We start from the raw sequence: 20331 nt of genomic DNA on the forward strand, positions 1-20331 counted from the left end.
GCCATTGACTGTGGGGGGAGCCCTTGACTGACAACAGCTCCCTTAAGTTGATTTAGGATTACTCCTTTTGGACATGGAAGCCATTCACATGCAGCACGTGATGTTTGTTTGCTGTGTACTTGGCTGGAAAATGTGTAGCTGTGACAGTGATATAATATGGTGCCATACAGTAATATGTCCAACAACTTGATTGCTGCTGACATTCACGACAAACTGCATGGCTTTATGTCTGCACTAAACTGCAAGATAACATGAGCCATTAAGGTCTGAACAAGGTGATGAGGTGCAAAATGGCATGACAAGGCAAAAGTGCTGTGAGCATCCAACTAGGCATGAAGTGAGTAACTGCTAACACAGCAGGCAACAAGACCTGAGATACACTTTGTTCTAATGCACAAGTTGAGTGCTTGTCCCTACATGCAAAGTTATCTGACAGCAGCAACAAGGCCTTGGTGCACACTAAAGAGCAGCATTGAAGTGGAGAACTATTTCTAAGTGGGTCAGAGCTGTGCCGTGACAATATGGCAAGGTTGGTATGTGTCTGATGGCAGCCTCCATGGGGCAGGGTGGGAGTTAGTTGCAGATAGTCACTGACCTTGGAACATGTCCTAAAGTATTGGGCCTGCTGACATAGATGGACATCCAGGCGAACAAATGGCAAACTGGAGCTGTTAGGTGTCTGCTGAGAATTTCATGTTAGGAATTATTCCCATCTAGTTTCCTCTGGTGCATGGGAGAATAGTAAACTGTATAAAAATGAGATTATGTTAGGTTGTCAGTTCAAACACATGAATCTCTCATCAGTCACTAGCAAAATTATCATCTGGCTGTGACAACCTTGGGTGGACAATTGAATTTTTAGATTCTTGATGTCAAGAAAAATGTTTCTGATCTCGCCATATTTTCCCAATGGATTTGTCATTGTCTGCTTCATTTAAAGGCTGGGAGAATTTGGCCTAAGCTGTCAGAGTTTACTCTTCACAAGAAAGCGAGGACTGCAGATGCTGGAGAGTCAGAGTCGATAAGTGTGGCACTGGAAAAGCACAGCAGGTCAGGCAGCATCTGTGGAGCAGGAGAGTTGATGTTTCGGACATAAGCCCTTCACGAGGAAGAGATGCTGAGTTGCTGAGTGTAATCCTACAAAACAGTTGTCCAGCCTACTTGCCTCAAATACTAATCCTCTTGAAGTACATGTTCAGTTGCTCAGTTGTGGAGTATATGATTTTATCAAACTTTCAGAGGGTGTATTTCTTTCACGTCTTAATCATCACTTGTAGAAAATATGTTCTCCTCTTGTCTGTACTTCTTTTGCCAATTATGTTTAATCTGTGACCTCTGCTTATCAGATAAAATGGCTCCACCCTACTCAATCAAAACCTCTCATAATTTTGCATGTCTTTTATTGATGAAAATAATTATAACAAGAGAACTTTTTATTATGCAGAAACTAATCTCCAGTGCATTGTGTTGTGTCATTGATTTTATGTTTAAGGTAATCATTGTCTTAATTCTTTTCCTTGGCATACTGTAAATAATTATTTGGCGTAGATATCAAAACAACTTTAAATTACAGATATTTTTTGCATCTTATCCATTTGTTTGAACAATGCATCAGGAATTTTCAACCACTATCATTCAGCACTCATATTGCTTTTTTCTTGTTATTTCAATGGAGAATTTTGTAAATTTTGCTCAATGCCTTCACAGAATTGGGAAATATCTGTAAATATAGCTTTAAATCTACAATGTTTTGAGGATTGCTGAAAAAAGACACATTTTGTTCAAGCTTTTGATCTTGCACTCATTCAGGACAATTTGCTAGAAATTTCAACAGAAAGGGAAAGTGACTTCTATGCTGGTATGAGTGGAGAGTATGGATTGGTTGGCCACTGGACTCTGATTTGTAGAAATGTTGTAATGGAAATGTACACTTTGATGCTGACTGACAGTTAACTGCCAAACTTTGTTTCACATTTAAAGCATGTAGGTTGACTAATTGTTCAATACATTCCATTAAGAACTGCATTTCTCTAGCAGTGTAATTTCTGAAAGCGAGCTATTTATCTTTATGCATAGTTTCATTTTTGCTATACCTTCATTCCACATCAAAGGGGAAGAAGCATTTGTTCAATTTGGACTTCTCTACTCCCACCTATCAACCCATAATCTAGCCTCTATGGGAATATGGTGAATTTCTGCTGAGCTGATTTATGGCTTGCATGTGTTGGGATTCTGAATAACTTGCCAGCTTTTCATGTTTGCAGTGTCTGGTAGCATTGAGGATATATATCTGTACACCCAACAAAGGGACAGGAATAGTTACCCTAAACAAGTGTGATTATATCAACAGAATGCATGCAGTTCTTAATGACAAGTCCAAATTTGTATTGCAACTTCGCATGATGAGACAACCTTACTCAAAAGCAAGCCAAGAAATTGCCAGTTCTGAACTGTCACTAGAGCTGAAATATTAACGCTGGTTGCTCTCCACAGGAGCTGTCAGATACCCTGAGTTTCTTGAGCAATTTCTGTTTTTGTTCCAAGAAATTACCTGCTGTACCTGTGAAGAGCATTGAGTCACTAGGTGATACATATAATAGGATTCGTGTTCATTGCTCACTATGACCTCTTATGCACAGGCTGCCTAGGATATTGTAGAAAATCCACTAAATTCCGGGACATCTTTAGTAAGACTTTGCAGCTTAAGGAACTTTGGATCCAAGTTGACCTGTTGGACCCTAAGCTGCAGAGGTTGCCCCAAATCAGGGAAGGGGATAGTAATCGAACATCAAAAAGTAGTCGCATCCTTGTCCTAATAATTTAAATTAATTTTGATTAGGGACAGAAGTATTTGACTGCAGAACAGGCAGGAAGGGGGATCCAGGGGTTGCGTCTGAGGAACCTTGGACCCAATTGTCCAATGGCTATAAGACTATTGTAAACTGTAGGGACAAGAGAAGTGAATGCAGGGAGGATGAGCAACTGACCACAACACACAGTACAGAGAGTCATTTAAGTTAAGGTGGAGAGGGCAGGGAAGCAACAAGAATATAGTCATGGTAGGGGACAATCCCAGGGATAGATACTATTCCCTGCAGCTGTGACCATGCGTCCTGAAGGCTACTTTGCCTGCGCAGTGCCAGGGTTCTAGGACATCTCTTCACAACTGGAAAGGTATTTGTCATGGAAGGGGGAGGATCCAGTTGGTATGAACAACACTTTGGTATAAACAACATTGATTGGATGAGAAAGGGGGTTCTGCCAAAAGAATTTGAACAGTTATGAGGTAAGTTTTAAGCAGAACCTCCAAGGTAATAATATCAGGTTTACAATCTGAATCATAGGCAAACTAGCATAAGGTAGCTAAAGTCAAGGAGTTCAATTCGTGACACAATGGTTGGTGTTGTTGAAATGGACTTCAGATTATGTGGCACTAGATGAGAAGGGAGCTGTTCTGGTGGGATGGGCTTCACTTGAACCATGCTGAGGTCAGTGCCCTGACAAATTGAATAATTAGTACCATACAACGGTCTTTACTTGAAGAGTGGAGGGTTTAGAAGAGGGGGCCCAAACGCTTACAAAGCAAATGGATACAGCAGCATTGCAGGGCTATTATTGACATAATGATGCCAGATTGGGACAAAGTGTCGAAACATAGAAAAATAGCAGCAAATTGGGGCACAAAATTATTAGAATGGCACTTCACGGAAATATGCATAGCATTCAGAACAACATAACTTAATTAGCAGAACAAGTAGAGGAAAATAGGTAGGATCTTATAGTCGTTACAGAGAAATGGGTACAAGGAGGTCAAAGCTGGGAAGTAAAATTTTCAGGAATATGAAACCTTTTGAAAAAAACAGAGGTTGGTGGGTGGGATAGCTTTGTTAGTATGAGGTGAAATAAGTAAGATAGCAAGAAATGATTTTTGGACTGGAAGATGTAGAGTCAATAAGAAGGGAGGTAAGAAATATCAAGGAGAAGAGGACACTGGTTGGAGTTGTCTATTAGCCCCTACATTGGCGAAACTGTAGGACAGAGAACATATGAAGAAATAATGAGGGCATATAAAAAGGTAAGTACATTGATTGCAAGTGACTTCAATCTTTATGTAGATTGGTTGACAGAGGTAGCCATGAGGAAGAATTAATGGAGTGAATTTGAGACAGTTTGCTTGAGCAATATGTTGTGGAACCAAGTAGGGTCAGGCTATTTTGGATCTGGTAAAATGTAATAAGGCAGGTGCAATGAATGATCTTGGAGTTAAAGATCTCTGAGGAAACAATTACCATAACTTGTTTGATTTTTAGTATTAAGTTTGAGAATGAGAAACTTGCATTGGAAAGAACTATGTTAAACTTAAATAAGGGCAATTACAAGAAATGAGAGCAGAGTTAGCTGGAGTGGTGTGGGAAAGAAGTTTAACAGAAAAGGGAGTTGAAAGACAGTGGCAGATGTTTAAGAAAATAGTTTATGATTTACAACAAATATATATTTCAGTGAGGAAGGGTTCTAGGAAGGGGATAAACCAACCACAGCTTACCATGTAAGTTAAGAATCGTACATTATTGAAAGATAAAAATATATTCTGTGACCAAAAAAAGTGGTAATTAGAGGATTGGACTTAAGAAAAGAATAAAAGATAACCAAAAAGAATAAAAAGGGATAAAATAAACTTTGAGTATAGTCTCATGTGGGAAAGCTCGGACTCGAGGACGTAATATCAGAATAAAAAGTTGCCTATTCCTTCTACTCCTCTGTCTTATCACACATAAGTGATATCTCTTTATGTGCTATCTTGCCAATGACAGTTCTAGCACAACAAGAAGTGCCCAAATGGTTGGGCAAATTTCTACTACCAGCTTTAACCACTTACATTATGAAGGATTCTTTCACATTTGTAAAATCCATACAGGACTTGCATATTGATATTAATGTAGCATCCATATACTCATTCACTGGCCTGTTCACCAATGTACCATTTAAGGAAACGGTTGAATTTTGCTCTGGAGAATTATATCATTGTGATTGAGACCTTCCACCATGAACTTGTGAACTCAGTAACTTACACAGTTGAGTTCTGTTTTAACTGTGCTCTGTATACCCAAATAAATGGTATTACCTTGGGCTCCCCACTAGAGCCAGCTCTTCAAATTACCTTTGTTGAGTTGTATGAGAAGTGTATCTTCAATGGAATGACGCCAACTTCCTTTTGCGTATTTTCAGAACATAGGTGTAACTTTGCAATATTTGGATGTTCGACTGCATGCAGAAACTACTTTACACATCTTAATGAGCTCCATCCTGTATTCAAATCACTTTTGAAATGGAGATATCAAATGATCTTTGTTTTCTTGATGTACTAGTTGAGAAATCAACCAGGGAGATCTCTATTACTATCTACCATCAGCCTATCTTCACTAGTCAATATATGCATTGGGACATATTGACTAGTGTGCTCTAAGAGTTTTGTTGCTTTAAGATTGGCCTTATTGGCACCCTGATTAATTTGGCCAAGCCATTTGGTCACTATGCAAGCTTGATTCTGAAATAGGGTTCAGCAAAACATCTTACAGCACAATGGCTACACCGATTAGATGCTGTCACTTTTTGTCCTGAAGAGTTCCCAGTTTATCTCAGATTACCCTGAAATGGTAGGATATCATAAAAATTTGAGCATCAGGTGAAGCTAGCGGTTTCAACCCACTACTGTGCGGTAGCAACTTGAGTGGTATTTGCTGAAACCAGGATGCAGTCTTCAAGTCAAAACACCTGTTGCGCAAATGAATAATATGTCACATAATTTCAATGCCAATGTGATACTGGCTATGTCGGCTGTATGTCCCAAAGACTGATCGATTATATCAAACAGCATATCCCTTCACCTGTTTGCAACATAACCAGTCCATGCTTGCAAAACTCAAAACACAGTGTTGAACATTAGATGTGATTCTGCAATTGGACAACATTTGCATGATAATATATCTGTGGAGAACTGCATTGACAACCAATTTAGGATTGTCCGTTGGCTCTCAGTGAGGCGCAATTTCATATACTGAAAGCTGCCTATGTTAATGTTTGCGTAAAGATTTGTAGCTCCGATGCTGATTGCCTTAATTGTGGGTTTCATGACAGCCCATAAACTGATTGACATGCTCAGACAACAACTCAATGGAACAAAAAAATCTGTACCCATCATATGCAAGACTAATGTAATTTACAAGATTCCATCCAAAGACTGCACAAAACATTATATAAACAACAACCAGGCAGACAACTAGGAGTCTGCATCCACAAACACCAACTAGCCACCAAACACTATGACTAGCTGTCCCTAGTAGCCATACACACAGATGACAAGGACCACACATTCAAATGGGACAACACAATGATCATAGGACAAGCTAAACAGAGGATAGCCAGAAAAGTTCTAGAAGCAAGGCACTCATGCACAGAATCCATCAACAAACACATAGACCTAGACCCAATATACTGGCCTCTGCAATGACCAACTGGAAGCAACAAGAACAGAATCAAATAAATTCCAGAAGAGACAGCACAGCAGCGCTTCACAGGAGGCTCCAAAGCACTGAAGATGTCACTTAGACAGGGATCGAAACATCTGAAAATCAACTTCCCAGCTCGGCAAACATACCCACAACTATACCCATGTTTATACACAGCACCCTACTGATTGCAGACAGAAAAAAACATATGTGCACATTGTGCCTGTTTGACTTCATCAAAATATCTGACCGTCATTCTCTGGCTCATTTATCAAGGTAATACTGTGACCTATCAAGTCAAGCTGCCTGATTGAAACTTTAAATAAGGCTTGCCGGTTAACTATCAATCATCATCTAATTGGTATGCTCTCCATGGCAGTGCTTCAACCAATCCAATACATTTGCTAACCGATCAGCGCACTCTTCTCACACGTATAGATATTGTTTTTCCCTTTATGTTGGTATTCTTACAAATTTTCCTGATGTGTATAAGATGAATGCCTTCGACGAAATATCTTTTTTCATTAGTATGCAAGTTCTGTACTACCAAATGCTTACTTTTAACTTACAATGTCATTTTTTTTGCATGAACATTTTTTATTATGTTTTATTAAAATTGCATCAGGTGAAGCAGAGTCCCCTTGAACAATAAGCAGCAAATTAATTTTGTCTGTTGACTTTACCCTCTTCCAGGCTTTTCCTAATCTCTGTTAATTTGATTGTGAAAGAGGTGAACTAAATCAATGGTTGCTCCATTCTCACCAAGGAGTTATTGGAGCTGCTCAGATTTGTAATTTTTCTCATTCATTTCTTGCAGACATCAGACCTTGCTGAGGTAATAGTCCTGGAGCGATGTGACATTGTGGAGTGCAGCGATAACAGGAGTGCAGCATTCACTGTCAGTGAGTATTGGGTTGACAGACACTTAGTTCTGATCTTAGCTTGATTTTTAGTGTCATGAAATACTTTTTAACGTGTTTGATTATTTTCTAAGTTATGTAGTCCTTTACAATTAAAAACCACAAGACACTATTTTAAAATTGATGTAGTAATCACATTGTAATAAATGTTGTGTCAAATACTTTTAATCATTGATGAAATACTTTGGCTGCCTTTTGTTAAAATATTTTGCTTCAAAATAGAATCTAGTTCATGAATGCAATTGAAGTACAATGAGAAAGACCTTTAGACTCTCAAACATTTACAGAACAGAAGGAGACTGTGGGCCTATCTTGACCATATCAGTTGACAAAGAACTGGCTATGTCAATTCCATTTTCGAGCTCTTAGTCCATAGTCCTGGAGGCTATGTCAATGCAGTTATATATCTAAACACTGCTGTAGTGTTATGAGATGTTTCAGACTCAAATTACCTTTTAAGCCAGTGAGTTCCAGACTCCCACCAACAAAAAAAATTCTCCTCAACTCTCTTCCTAGTCTTCTACCTCTTACCTTAAATTTGTGCCCTGATTATTGACTCTTCTTCTAATGGGAAAAGTGCCTCTCTATCCATCTTACTTATGCATCTCTCAACCTTTACGTACTTAATTCAGGTTCTCTCTCAACCTTCACTACTCCAAGGGAAATAACTCCAATCTTCAATGTTTCATTATATCACGAACCAACATAATGTCTTGTTAGATCTCCTCTGCACTCAATCACATGCGTCCAATAATGTGGTGGCCAAAATTGGACGCAGTCTCTACTTGTGGCCTAACTTGTAATATACTGTTCCAGCACAGCCCACCTCATCTCGTATTCTGTGTCTCTGTTAATAAAAGTAAGTATTCCATATACCGCCTTAACCACCTTATCCACTTGCCCTGCTATTTTCAGGGATCTGTGGATATGTATACCAAAGTCCATCTGTTCAGTACTTCCCTGGTCCCTACTATTTATAGTATGAAGTCAGGGAATGCCTCCCCTTTTGCATTAATTCTCACTTTTCCTATACAAGCTGAATTTTATTAAACCAGTCTGTTGATATCCTCCTGCAGTATACGGCTATCCTTCTTAATATTTACCACACTATCAGCGTTCGTGCCATCCACGGACGTTTCGATCATATCCCCTGCATTTAAGAACAAACCATTAATATACATCACAAATAGCAAGGGCACCAGCACTGAACTCTGTGGAATCCCATTGAAAACAAACGTCCTGTCACAGGTGCATCTGTCTCAGAGCCAATTTGAATCCACCAAGCCACTTTGCCATGGATTCTGTATGCTCTTACTTTCTTGATCAATCCGCAATGAAGGTTCTTATCAAAAGCCTTGCTAAAGTTCATGTAGATTATATGAAATGCATTGCTCTTAATGACATCCCTGATTACCTCTTAAAAATAATATCAAACTTATGAAACATGATCACACTGGACCATAATTTGCTGGTCTATGTTTTCCTCTATTTTTTAAATAATAGGATAATGTTAGCCTCTGGAACCTCACTTGTGTTCAGAGAGGAGTTGAAGTTGCTGGGGGGAGGGAGGGGGTGCGGGGTAGGAGGTTGATGAGCCCTCTTTCCTTGCCTTGCTTAGCCTGAAATACATCTCACCTGGGCTTGCAGGTTTATCTGCTTTTAAAGCTGCTAAACCCTTTAACACCTCCTCTTTCTTCCTCTGTCTGTTAATTTCTTCTCTTACTTTACAGACTTCCACCCTGATGTCCCTAACTGCATTGTCCATTGTGAGTATTGATGCAGAAAAATCATTCAGGATTGTGTCAGCATCTTTCTGTTCCCCACACACATGATGTTTATGCCCCCTGATGAGCCCTGCTCTTTCCCTAGTTATTCTCTTGTTGCTTATAAATTAAAAAAAAACTTTTGGATTTTCCTTTAGTCTACCATCAATGTTTACTTATTCCCTCTCTTAGGTTTCCTAATTTTATTTTTAAGTTCCTCTTGCACTTTTTATAGTTCTATATAGTTTTGAAACCTTGGTATCTTTCATAAGCTTTTTCTTCCCCCTTCACCCTAATGTTTATATTCTTTGACTTCCAGGGTTCTCTGGTTTTGGTCCTAGCCTTTTGTCTTTATGGGAAAAGGTTTCTCTATTCTCTTGCAATTTCCTCCTTGAGTGCCTCCCAATGCTCTGACAGTTCTATCTGCAAGTAGATGCTCTCAGTCCACTTGAACACAATCATATCTTAATTGAGTAAATTATTCTTTTCCCAGCTTAGAACTTTTAGTCCAGCCCATTCTTATCTTTTTCTATAACTATCCTCAATTTAACTGAACAATGGTCACTATCTCCAGAATGTTCCCCAACTGTGACACCTTCCATCCGCCCAGGCGTATATCTGAATTATAGGTGCAAATTTGCCCCCTCCATTTTGGAGGTTTTCTGGCTAAAACTGTTCTCTTGGATGTAATTAGAGGTTTTTTTTCCTTCTTGTGTAATGCAGTAAAACGATCTCAGTTAATATTTGGATAGTTAAAATACTCTACTGCCTTATTATTCTGACACTTCTTTGAAATATGGTTGTGTATTTAATTCTTTACCTTCCCCAGACAGTTCAGGGAATTGTTGTACACATGTTTGTTGAGTCTTATTTAAGTTAGCTTAAAATCTGCTAGCTTTAGGCTGTTGTGGAGCAAAGTTGATTATTTTTCAAAGTTTTAACAAATCTACTGCTCTAGTAATTGGCTGAGTGTGTTAAATCTTTGAAACATAATTGAAAACAGCATAATAACACATAGGTTAATATATGCCTGAAGTACATTAAGATTTGATGAATTAATGGCTCAGTAAAGAAACACACATCTTATTTTTTTACTGAAATTTACACGCAAGGAAGGTCCAACATTTAATTCCAAGACTGCTAAATTACCTGATCACAGGTGGTGCTAGTGAGGGTACAGCAATTGGATTGTTCTTCCTTGAGTAAAATCAACAGACTTGTTGATATGTTTATCTTTATAATACCAGAAATGGGTTCCTGATAATACAATTGCTTTCCAATGTTTGTTGTCCAATGAGAAATGGCTACTGGTAAACCATGCAACTGCACAACTATAATTTAAATCCTTTGGGGAAGAGTGAGAAGATGCAGGGCTGAAAGGATCATTAGCAGGCTGATTAGTACAGTTAAAATATATTGCACTATGTGTGTGGCTTTGAAGTCATCTTCTGTGCCTTTTTACCTCTGTGCAAGGTTTTCCCTCAAGAAAGTTGCTTTCTGTGTTGCTCTATCCATCAGCTTATCCTCTTGCATACTCAGACTTTGGCTAACTGAGGAAGAGTTTTCAAGAACTGGGATCTCAAACTATGATTTGGCAGTGATACTTATTCTCTAATATGCCTCAAAACATTAACTCTGCTTTCTCTTCACAGATCCTGTCAGACATGTTGATTTTTTCCATCTGTTTTGTCTTTGTCTCAAATTCAAGTGACCAGGTTATTCCTATGGAAGTGGCACTTGATAACACTGTTAATGGTGTCTTCCATCACTGCTAATGATTAAAAATAAAGTGAAAGGTTGAATTTGTTAAGTTTTTTTTGTAGATGAAACAGGTCAAAACATAGCTGACAATATTCCATGTTGTTGGGTAAATCCCAGAGTTGTAGCTATTCTGGAGCAGCTTGGCTAGGGTGCAGCTAGCACTGGAGCACAAGTCTTTTGTACTATTGCTGTCCTGATGTTGTCAGGGCCCAAAGCCTTTGCAGTATCCAGTCTCTTCAGTTCTTTTTTGACATCACAAGGAAGGAATCAAATTCACTGAAGACTGGCATCACTGGGGCTGGGATGCTCAGGAGGAGGCTGAGATAGAGTATCAATTCAGCTTTTCTGGCTGAAGATGGATAAAAATCCTTCATCCTACTCCCTCTTTGATTTTCTGGAAAACCTTCTCCTCTGCTTTTGGTTGCACTTCAGTCCCATGTTCCTGATCTTTGGGCACCCGTTACGGAGGAGGGAGGGCAGGTCTGAAGACCTCCTCATGGGTCTGTTCCTGGGCCTGGCCAAACTGGCCATAAACAGGTCCAGGCAGCGGGCCGTGGAGGGGATCATTAGGGCTGACTGCCTGCCCCTCTTCCGCGGTTACATTAGAGCCCGGGTGTCCTTGGAGAAGGAGCACGCGGTGTCCACCAACACCTTGGAGTTGTTCAGGGAGAGGTGGGCACCGCAGGGAGTGGAGTGCATCATTTCCCCCTCCAACTCTATTTTGATTTAGTCCCTGCCCTCCCCTTCAATGTTTTGATCACACAGCATTGCCCTTTTGATGTGAAGGGCACTGCTTGTCACTGGCCACTCAGGTGTTTTCCTATCTTCCTGGTGGTGGAAATTGAATAAAGATTCGTGCACTTTGTGTCTCTCACTGTGTCTCACACCTGCAAACACACACACACACCATGGGTGTTGGGGAAAAATAAGCACTACCGCAGTTAGGCAGTAGTGTGGGGGTTAATAAAGAAGAAAAAAAAGAAAAAAAATCCTTCATCCTAGTCTTTTGTACAGATGTGCTGGGCTCCCCTATTGCTGTGGATGGGGATATTTGTGGAAATACTGCTGCCTTATGTTAGTGATTTGATTGTCCACCACTATTCATGACTGGATGTAGCAGCAATGAAAATTTGTATGGGGTCCTGACTTAATGCTGAAGACTCAAAGCAACTCTGCCTTATGTATGCAACAAAATATAATTGCTTGCACACAAAGCAGCAGAAGTAGAATGCATTAGATAAACCTTAGTGATCCCACAATCTTGGCATCAGGTGGAAATAGACAAAGAAATCCCTGCCATCGCAGGAATTGCAAAACCTGCGCCCACACCTCCCCCCTCACCTCCATCCAAGGCACCAAAGGAGCCTTTTACATCCATCAGGGTTTGATCTGCACTTTCACACATGTCATTTACGGTCTGTTATTTCTGTACATTGGGGAGACAGGACGCCTACTTGCAGAATGCTTCCGACAACATCTCCGGGATATCTGCACCAACCCAGCTCCACTGCCCCGTGGCTAAATACTTCACCTCTCCCTCCCACTCCACCAAGGACATGCACGTCCTGGGCCTCCTGCATTGCCACACCTTGACCACCCGATGCCTGGAGGAAGAACGCCTTATCTTTTTCCTTGGGATCCTCCAAACCCATGGCATCAATGTGGACTTCACCAGTTCCCTCATTTCCCCTCCCCCCCATCTCATCCCAGTTTCAACCTTACAACTCAGTTCTGCTCTCATGACCTGTCCAACCTGTCCATCATCTTTTCCACCTATCCACTCCACCTTCCTCTCCAACCTGTCACCATTATCTCACCTCCATCTATCTATCGCATTCTCAGCTACCTTCTGTGCAGCCCCAGCCCCACCCCTATCCCAATTATCTCCCCACCCCCTTCGTTCACAAGCCTCGTTCCTGATGAAGGGCTATTGCTTGAAACATCAATTCTCCCGTTCCTTGGATGCTGCCTGACCTGCTGTATTGTCCAGCCCCACACTCTCAACTCTGACCTCCAGCATTTACAGTCCTCGCTTTCTCCTGAAGAAACCTCCTGCTGATTACCACTTACCATCCTTGTTGATTGGTGAAACACTACAGCTCCATGTTATACGCCATTTGGAGGAAGTGTTGAGTGAGAGGGTGAATGTTTAGAATGTACTCTGAGTGAGGAACATGAAAGTTCATTTCAAAATGAGGTGTGTTGTACTGCCAATCAAGCTGGTCATATTCACAAGAATATTGCTGCTCGACTGAATCTGTCCAGATGGTGAGGGAACCAACGAAAGGAAAAAACCTGCTTAACTTCATCTTTGTTTGATGCAGATGCATTTGTGTTTGACAGTATCAGTAGGAATGAGCATGCTACCATCATCGTGGAGTTTTTTTTTGCCAGCACTTTCGAATATAGAAAGTCCATTATTCCTGAGTTCCCCTCCAAGGCCCAGAATTTTCTTATCTGGTCTGATGCAGAGGTGGGAAGAATCCTGGCTTTGTGAACCCAACCTTTTTAAACAAGTTGCTTGCACTTCCCATTTTCATTCCTTGGCATGAGTGAGGATAGGGGCTGAATTGGACTGATCGGCACTGATCAATGATGCTGAAAATTTAGAAGTGAAGATTAAAGCATCCCTCATGCTCTCATCCCCACACTTTCTATGCCCAATCCCTCATGGCCCATGCTGATACATCCCAAGATGGCACTGTTACTGTGCGACTCTTTGCAAGCTCCCCACAGCTTGAATGAAGTTTCACTGTAGCTGCTTCTCTAGCCCCAGGCAGTATTTTCTGACTCCCTGCTAAAACAAAACAAATTAGAGAAAAACCTGAACTGGGAGAACTGACCACTTCCCTGCAATTGTTCAAAGCAACCAAATCCAGACATATAGGCACCTCTGCCTTTATAGCCCCTCTTGAAGAAAACCAAAGGCAGCATTGAGACATTATGTTATATATCTGGAGCAGGTGGGAGTTGAATCTGGGTCTTCTGGCTCAGGAGTAATGATACTGCTACTGTGCCAAAAGAGACCTCTCACACTTCAGGAACTGCAACATTTGGTTTCATGAGAGGCAGCTGAATATTTAAATAGCCAAAACGACATGCCAAATTTTGGAGGCTGAAGTTATGATTCTTGATGACTTTGGCATTTTCACCACCATGGAGACACTCTCCAATATAGCTCAAATCTGGGGCCAAATTGCACCCAAACCTGACTTGGGTGTCTATTGCCATTCCTTGACCATCACTGCATCAGAATTCTGGTATTCCTACTGAAATCCTGCTGGGAACAGTGTGATCACCAAGATTGCTCTGGTTAAAGAAAGCCCACCACCATCTTCTCATGGAAGACTGTGGATGGACAATTAATTCTGCCCTTTTTCGTACTTAAGGCTTTCTCAGAATAACGTTGTAAAATTGAAATGTCATTATTACATTCGTACTACTATGTTATTTCTTGCACTTGATTGCTCTTGACAATCCTTCAGTCACTGTTTTAATCTTAAAGCATCAATTAAACCTTTGGGCTGCTAAAAACTGCATTAATTTCAGGATGAAAGATCAATTTCTGTTTGAGCTTTAAATTTCTGACTTCTGGTGTCTATTTTAATGGACTGACTCCCTTTTTTTTCACTCCTTTCAGATGGTAACAATAAGATTAAACTAAAAAAGATCGCTTCCCTTGTGGGTGTCTTTCTCTGACACTCAGATGGACTTATGTTTTAAATAGCTAATTTAAATAGGTTTTCTTGAATTATCAGAATGGGTTTATTAATTGTTAGACACGAGAAGAACTCTTAATACAATAAACAGACAAAAACATTGGAAATAAGAAGTGAGTACAGAAGGATAATAGTTTTAAAAAGGTGGACCAGCCTCAGAACTATTCACAAAGGGGAGATAGTTGAAAATTGTAGCCACTGTGTTGGAGGTCACCAGTAGAATTGACATTAGTAGTTGAACAGTAGTTTCCTGGAGAAGGGCTCACGTCCGAAACATCGATTCTTCTGCTCCTTGGATGCTGCCTGACCTGCTGCGCTTTTCCAGCAACACATTTTCAGTTAGTAGTTGAACAGCCAATTTTTAAGATTCTTGATTTTGTTTGTTGAAGCCTCTTTGACCAGATTCTCTCCTTATTAGCTGGTTTGCAATACACAAAGTGAGAGAGGGCTCCTCATTTAACTGCAACACAGAGATAATTAGGGGATAGTTCTTTGACTGTGACTTCCCAGCACGCTAACACTTGAACCAGGAAGGTGCACCCAAGAGCATTCAGCTCTATTACTCCACTCCAGTAGCATTAAAACTGGCTTTTTAAACTATGTTTCCTTCAAAGGGATAAACAGAAAATATGTGCAGTTTGGAACATAATTTGCAGAGGGTGGCTTGCTGTTAAGCTTGTGAGGATATTGTCAGCCTTTTGTTTTACTTGCAGTCGCTAGAGGTCACAGTCCAGTCTGTTTCAAATATCCCTGATTCGGAGGTGCCGGTGTTGGATTGGGGTGTACAAAGTTAAAAATCACAAGACACCAGGTTATAGTCCAACAGGTTCATTTGGAAGTACTAGCTTTCGGAGTGCTGCTCCTTCTTCAGGTGGTTGTGGAGTATAAGATCAGAACGGTTTACAGTGAGATGCAACTGAAATGATATATTGAAAAAGATCTGAATTGTTTGTTAAGTCTCTCATCTTTTAGAACAACTGCGTTGGTTTCAAAAAGAAACTGAAAGAATGACAAATGTTGGTTTCAGTTCTAAAAGATGAGAGACTTAATAATCAATCCACGTCTTTTTCAACATATAATTTCAGTTGCATCACACTGTAAGCATTTGCTATAAATTCTGTGTCTTACGATCTTCTATTCCATAACCACCTGATCAAATATCCCTGATATTTTTAGGTTTCAAATCTCATCAGTCCCACATGAAAGCTTTTTACACGTTTTGGAATTATGTAATAAAAATGTCAAAACAGGATACTTTCGCATTCTGACCTCTGGTCCTGACACTGCATTCTTTATTCATTGCAATGTCTAAGTAGCAAGGAATGGGAGCATTTGGCAATTATTCTGGAATTTTATTTTGAGGATACCCTGATCGATGAGGCAAATTCGAATTTCTTATTCAATACAATAGATACAAAAAGATGGCAATTCTGTTAGTGCAGGAATGAAGAAACCATCTGGACATAGATGTGTGAGGCTCTGTGCTATAGTGACATGAAAACTGAATAATCAAAGGAAAACTTCTGCCTTCGTCCTTCCTTGCTGTTTCAGTGCCCTCACAAGACACGATTTCAATCATGTTCTGGGTAACTCGCGGTGTCTGATAATTTTATTGATGCAACTTCTGCAAATTGAATGGAATGGAAATGTCTCTGATCATAGCTGTAGAGCCATAGAGCTAAATAGCACGGTAACAGACCCTTCGATCCAACTTGTCCGTGCAGACTAGTTAATCTAAATTAATTTAGTCCCATTTGTCAGCTGTTGGCCCGTATCCCCTTAAACCCTTCCTATTCATACACCCATCTAACTGCCTTTTAAATGTAATTGTACCAGCCTCCACCACTTCCTCTGGCAGTTCATTCCATACGTGCACAACCCTCTCTGTGATAAGGTTCCCTTAGTCCCTTTTAACTCTTTCCTCTTTCACTTCAAATCTATGCCCTCCAGTTTTAGACTCTAATACCATGGTTAAGAGAGCTTGAAAGTATGTTTTGTCTACATGCTGTGCCAGTTACACTCCTCATTAGCATTCTGCTTCAAGAGCAAGAAATGAGGCTTTGGTATCTGGCATGGACATCTTATACTTTATGCAATTGCATAACACTTGTGTCTTGGGGATATATTTTACAATTTTTGGCTAAATACATGGCATAGAACAAAGAAAATTTACAGCCCAGGAACAGGCCATTCGGCCCTCCAAGCCTGAGCCAATCCAAATCCACTGTCTAAACCTGTCGCCCAATTTCTAAGCATCTGTATCCCTCTGCTCCCCACCTGCTCATGCATCTGTCCAGACGCATCTTAAATTACTCTACCATGCCTATCTCTACTATCTCTGCTGGCAACCCGTTCCAGGCACCTACCACCCTCTGTGTAAAGTACTTACAGCGTGGATCCCCCTTAAACTTTTCACTTCTAACCTTGAAAGCATGACTTCTCGTTATTGAATCCTTCACCCTGGGAAAAAAACTTATCTCCATCTAATTTGTCTATACCCTACATAATTTTGTAGACCTCAATCAGGTCTCCCCCTCAATCTCCTTTTTTCTAATGAAAACAAACCTAACCTACTCAACCTCTCTTCATAGCTAGCACCTTCCATACCAGGCAACAGCCTCAAAAACCTTCTCGGCACCCCCTCCAATGCATCCACATTCTTTTGGTAATGTGGCAACCAAAACTGTACATAGTATTCCAAATGGGGTCAAACCAATGTCGTGTATAATTTTAACATGATCTGCCAGCTCTTATACTCAATACCCCATCTGATGAAGGCAAGTATACCATATGCTTTCTTGATCACTCTATCCACTTGTGCAGCAACCTTCAGAGTACAATGGACCAGAACTCTGGTAAACTAATAGAGAAAGTGAAGTCACGTGGTGTGCAGCATGTTCTAAGCTGGGTGGATAAAGAATTGGTTGAGCAACAGAACAGAGAGGAGTAGTTGAAGGGAGTTTCTTGAAATGGAAAAAGATGGCCAGTGGTGTTCCACAGGGATCAGTGCTGGGGCCACTGTTATTTGTGATATATGTAAATGATCTGGAAGAGGGCACTGTTGGTATGATCAGCAAGTTTGCAGATGACATGAAGATTGGAGGAGTGGTAAAAGCATAGGGGACTGAAAAGAATACAGGAGAATATAGATAGACTGGAGAGTTTGGTGAAGAAGTGGCAGATGGAGTTCAATCCTGGCAAATGTGAGTTGATGCATTTAGGAAGTCTAATTCTAGCACGAATTATACAGTGAACAGAAGAGCCTTGGGACATGGTTCCATGCCCTGAAATCCAGCTTGATTTCTTGCTGTATCTTACCAAACTTGATAACTAAAGAGACTTGTTGATGCTGGAAACCTGAGACAAAACAAAAATTGCAGGAGAAACTCAGCAGGTCTGGCAACATTTATGGAAAGAAAGCAAAGTTAATGTGCCAAGTCTGGTCACCCTTCTACAGAATTCAGAATGAAGGTATCTTCCTCCTCTCCAATAATATCATCCTCCATTTACTCCCACTCCCCCAGTCTCTTAGCATCCAGCACATTGCATCATTGCCTGCTTCAAGAGAACAGCCCATTTAGGATGATGTTTCACATACTGTCTGGACTAGAAGTGGACACACATCTCTGAAGTAGTCATGGTGATCACCGATCACCTACAGTTTTGTGGAATGAAACCTCTTGCCGTTGATGAATTCCACAGTTTTGTGATACAGTCCTGTCAATGCCATCAGTGTACCATGTGATCATAGAATCCCTACAGTGCAGAAAGAGGCGATTCAGCCCATCAAATCTGCACTGACTGGCTGTACAGCATTCTATCCCGAACCACCCTCTATAACCCTGCATTTACCATGCATTTACCACTTAGCCTGCATATCAGAGGCACTACGGGGCAATTTGGCATGGCCAATCCACCTAAAGTGAGGCACATTGCACCTTGGGACCACTGCTATGTTCCTAAATACTACTAGCAAGGCTGCAGCACTAACATCATCAGGACACAATGAAATGGGTGTGATCTTACACATATGCATTTTTGGGTGTATGACTGAGAGATGCCACACAAGTTACCCGTAGCTCCCTGGAAGAAGGTAGTTGCATAGAATTTCAAAATGGCAGTTGCCTTCACAGCCACCAGAAGAAGACCTCCCACTCCTGTAGCCGTCAGGTCCCACTCTAGTAGCCAGCAGATTCTGTTCCGGTGTCCCAGGACATACAGAGCCTGTGTCAATAATGCAGCTCACGCATCCTTTGGAAATTCAGTCAGGGTTAAAAAGAAACTCAAGTTCTCATGATGATGGACCAGCATCTGTGACCTCTCCCTGACCTGGTGCTGTCCGTCTTTTGTAGTGGCTTGCTGTTGATCCTCTTCTTGTATTTGCCTTCACCTTGTTAGGAAGGCAGCCATAGTGACCAACATCCCACAACTACAGGGCACAGGCCTCCCAGTGGAAATGAAGTTTGTCAGAAACACCATTTCAACCCCCACTCCCCTAAGGACATGCAAATCCAAGCTACCTGATGCTAGGAGGAAGAGCCCATCATCTTCTGCCTTGGGACTTTCCAACCACATGGCATCAATAGCAACTTCACCAATTTCCTTATCTCTGCTCCCCCCATCTCATCCCAGATCCAATCATCCATTGGCACCACCCTCTTGAACTGTCCTACCTGTCTATCATCCTTCCTACCGATCCACTCCACTCCACCCTCCCCTTCGACCTATCACCATCACCCCCCAACTGCATCTACCTATCGCCTTCCCAGCTACTTCGCCCCAAACTCCACCCTCCAATTTATCCCTCTGTCCCCTTCACAGCTCCCTTCCCCCCATCATTTCTGATGAAGGGCTTATGCCCGAAACCTCGATTCTCCTGCTCCTCAGATGCTGCCTGACTTGCTGAGCTTTTCCAGTGCCACGCTTTTCAACTATGTCAGAAATACAAAGAGTGAAAGACAGGTCTCAGAGGAGTCATTGTTGGCATATCCCACAGGCGAGGGCTGCATACACTTCTCTACACAGTGCAACATACTGCACCTGATATCGAAGGCTCCATTTCTTCAGCCTCAGTATATGAACCAACTTGGTGAATGTGTTGTACTGTCTCACTTTCTGGCACATTACGTCAAACAGGGAGTGCCTCTTGCACTCTGAGCCCACTCCTGTTCCAGGCCCATATCAGTCATTGAACGTCTCACTGCATTCAGTACAGACCATCATTAAATTCACATTACAGGTGATGAGGTGATGGTTTGCAATTCCCACAACACCATTGGAAATTGCATGAATAATGTTTCACCTTTGACCAGCGTTTACATCTTTTTAAGTCATTGCTGTTGACTTCAGCATCATTAAAATACCAATATTCAATTTTCAAAGACCAGTAGAATGGTACAAATTGCCTTTGACCAATAAGCCCTAAGCACATTCACTCTATGTGCATAACAAATGGATGATTAAACTATTGCAAATTAATTTGCAAATGCCTGCTTCATGATTATTTTCATTCATCAAAGTGACACTAACTCCATCAACACTGGGCACTCTACATTCTCCCTGAGGAGGTCACAGTAGTGGTCACTGTCAATGACTCTAAGTCCTGTGAGCCTGCCATGCCATATGATACAATTTTGGATATCTCCAGACACCATGAGTTTCC

At 41.0% G+C, this 20331-nt stretch overlaps 1 protein-coding gene across 3 annotated transcripts in view; it reads left to right on the plus strand.

Annotated features, from left to right (window-relative positions):
• inpp4b (inositol polyphosphate-4-phosphatase type II B) overlaps nt 1–20331 on the plus strand; it is a 917060-nt gene that overhangs the window by 407284 nt on the left and 489445 nt on the right. For all 3 annotated transcript variants that reach the window (XM_060851719.1, XM_060851718.1, XM_060851720.1), the window contains exon 4: nt 7324–7408. In XM_060851719.1, the coding sequence (XP_060707702.1) occupies nt 7324–7408 (85 nt within the window). The remainder of the gene's footprint in view (nt 1–7323; nt 7409–20331) is intronic.

The sequence above is a fragment of the Hemiscyllium ocellatum genome, chromosome 36 (genome assembly GCF_020745735.1).
Source record: "Hemiscyllium ocellatum isolate sHemOce1 chromosome 36, sHemOce1.pat.X.cur, whole genome shotgun sequence".
Lineage (NCBI taxonomy): Eukaryota > Metazoa > Chordata > Chondrichthyes > Orectolobiformes > Hemiscylliidae > Hemiscyllium > Hemiscyllium ocellatum.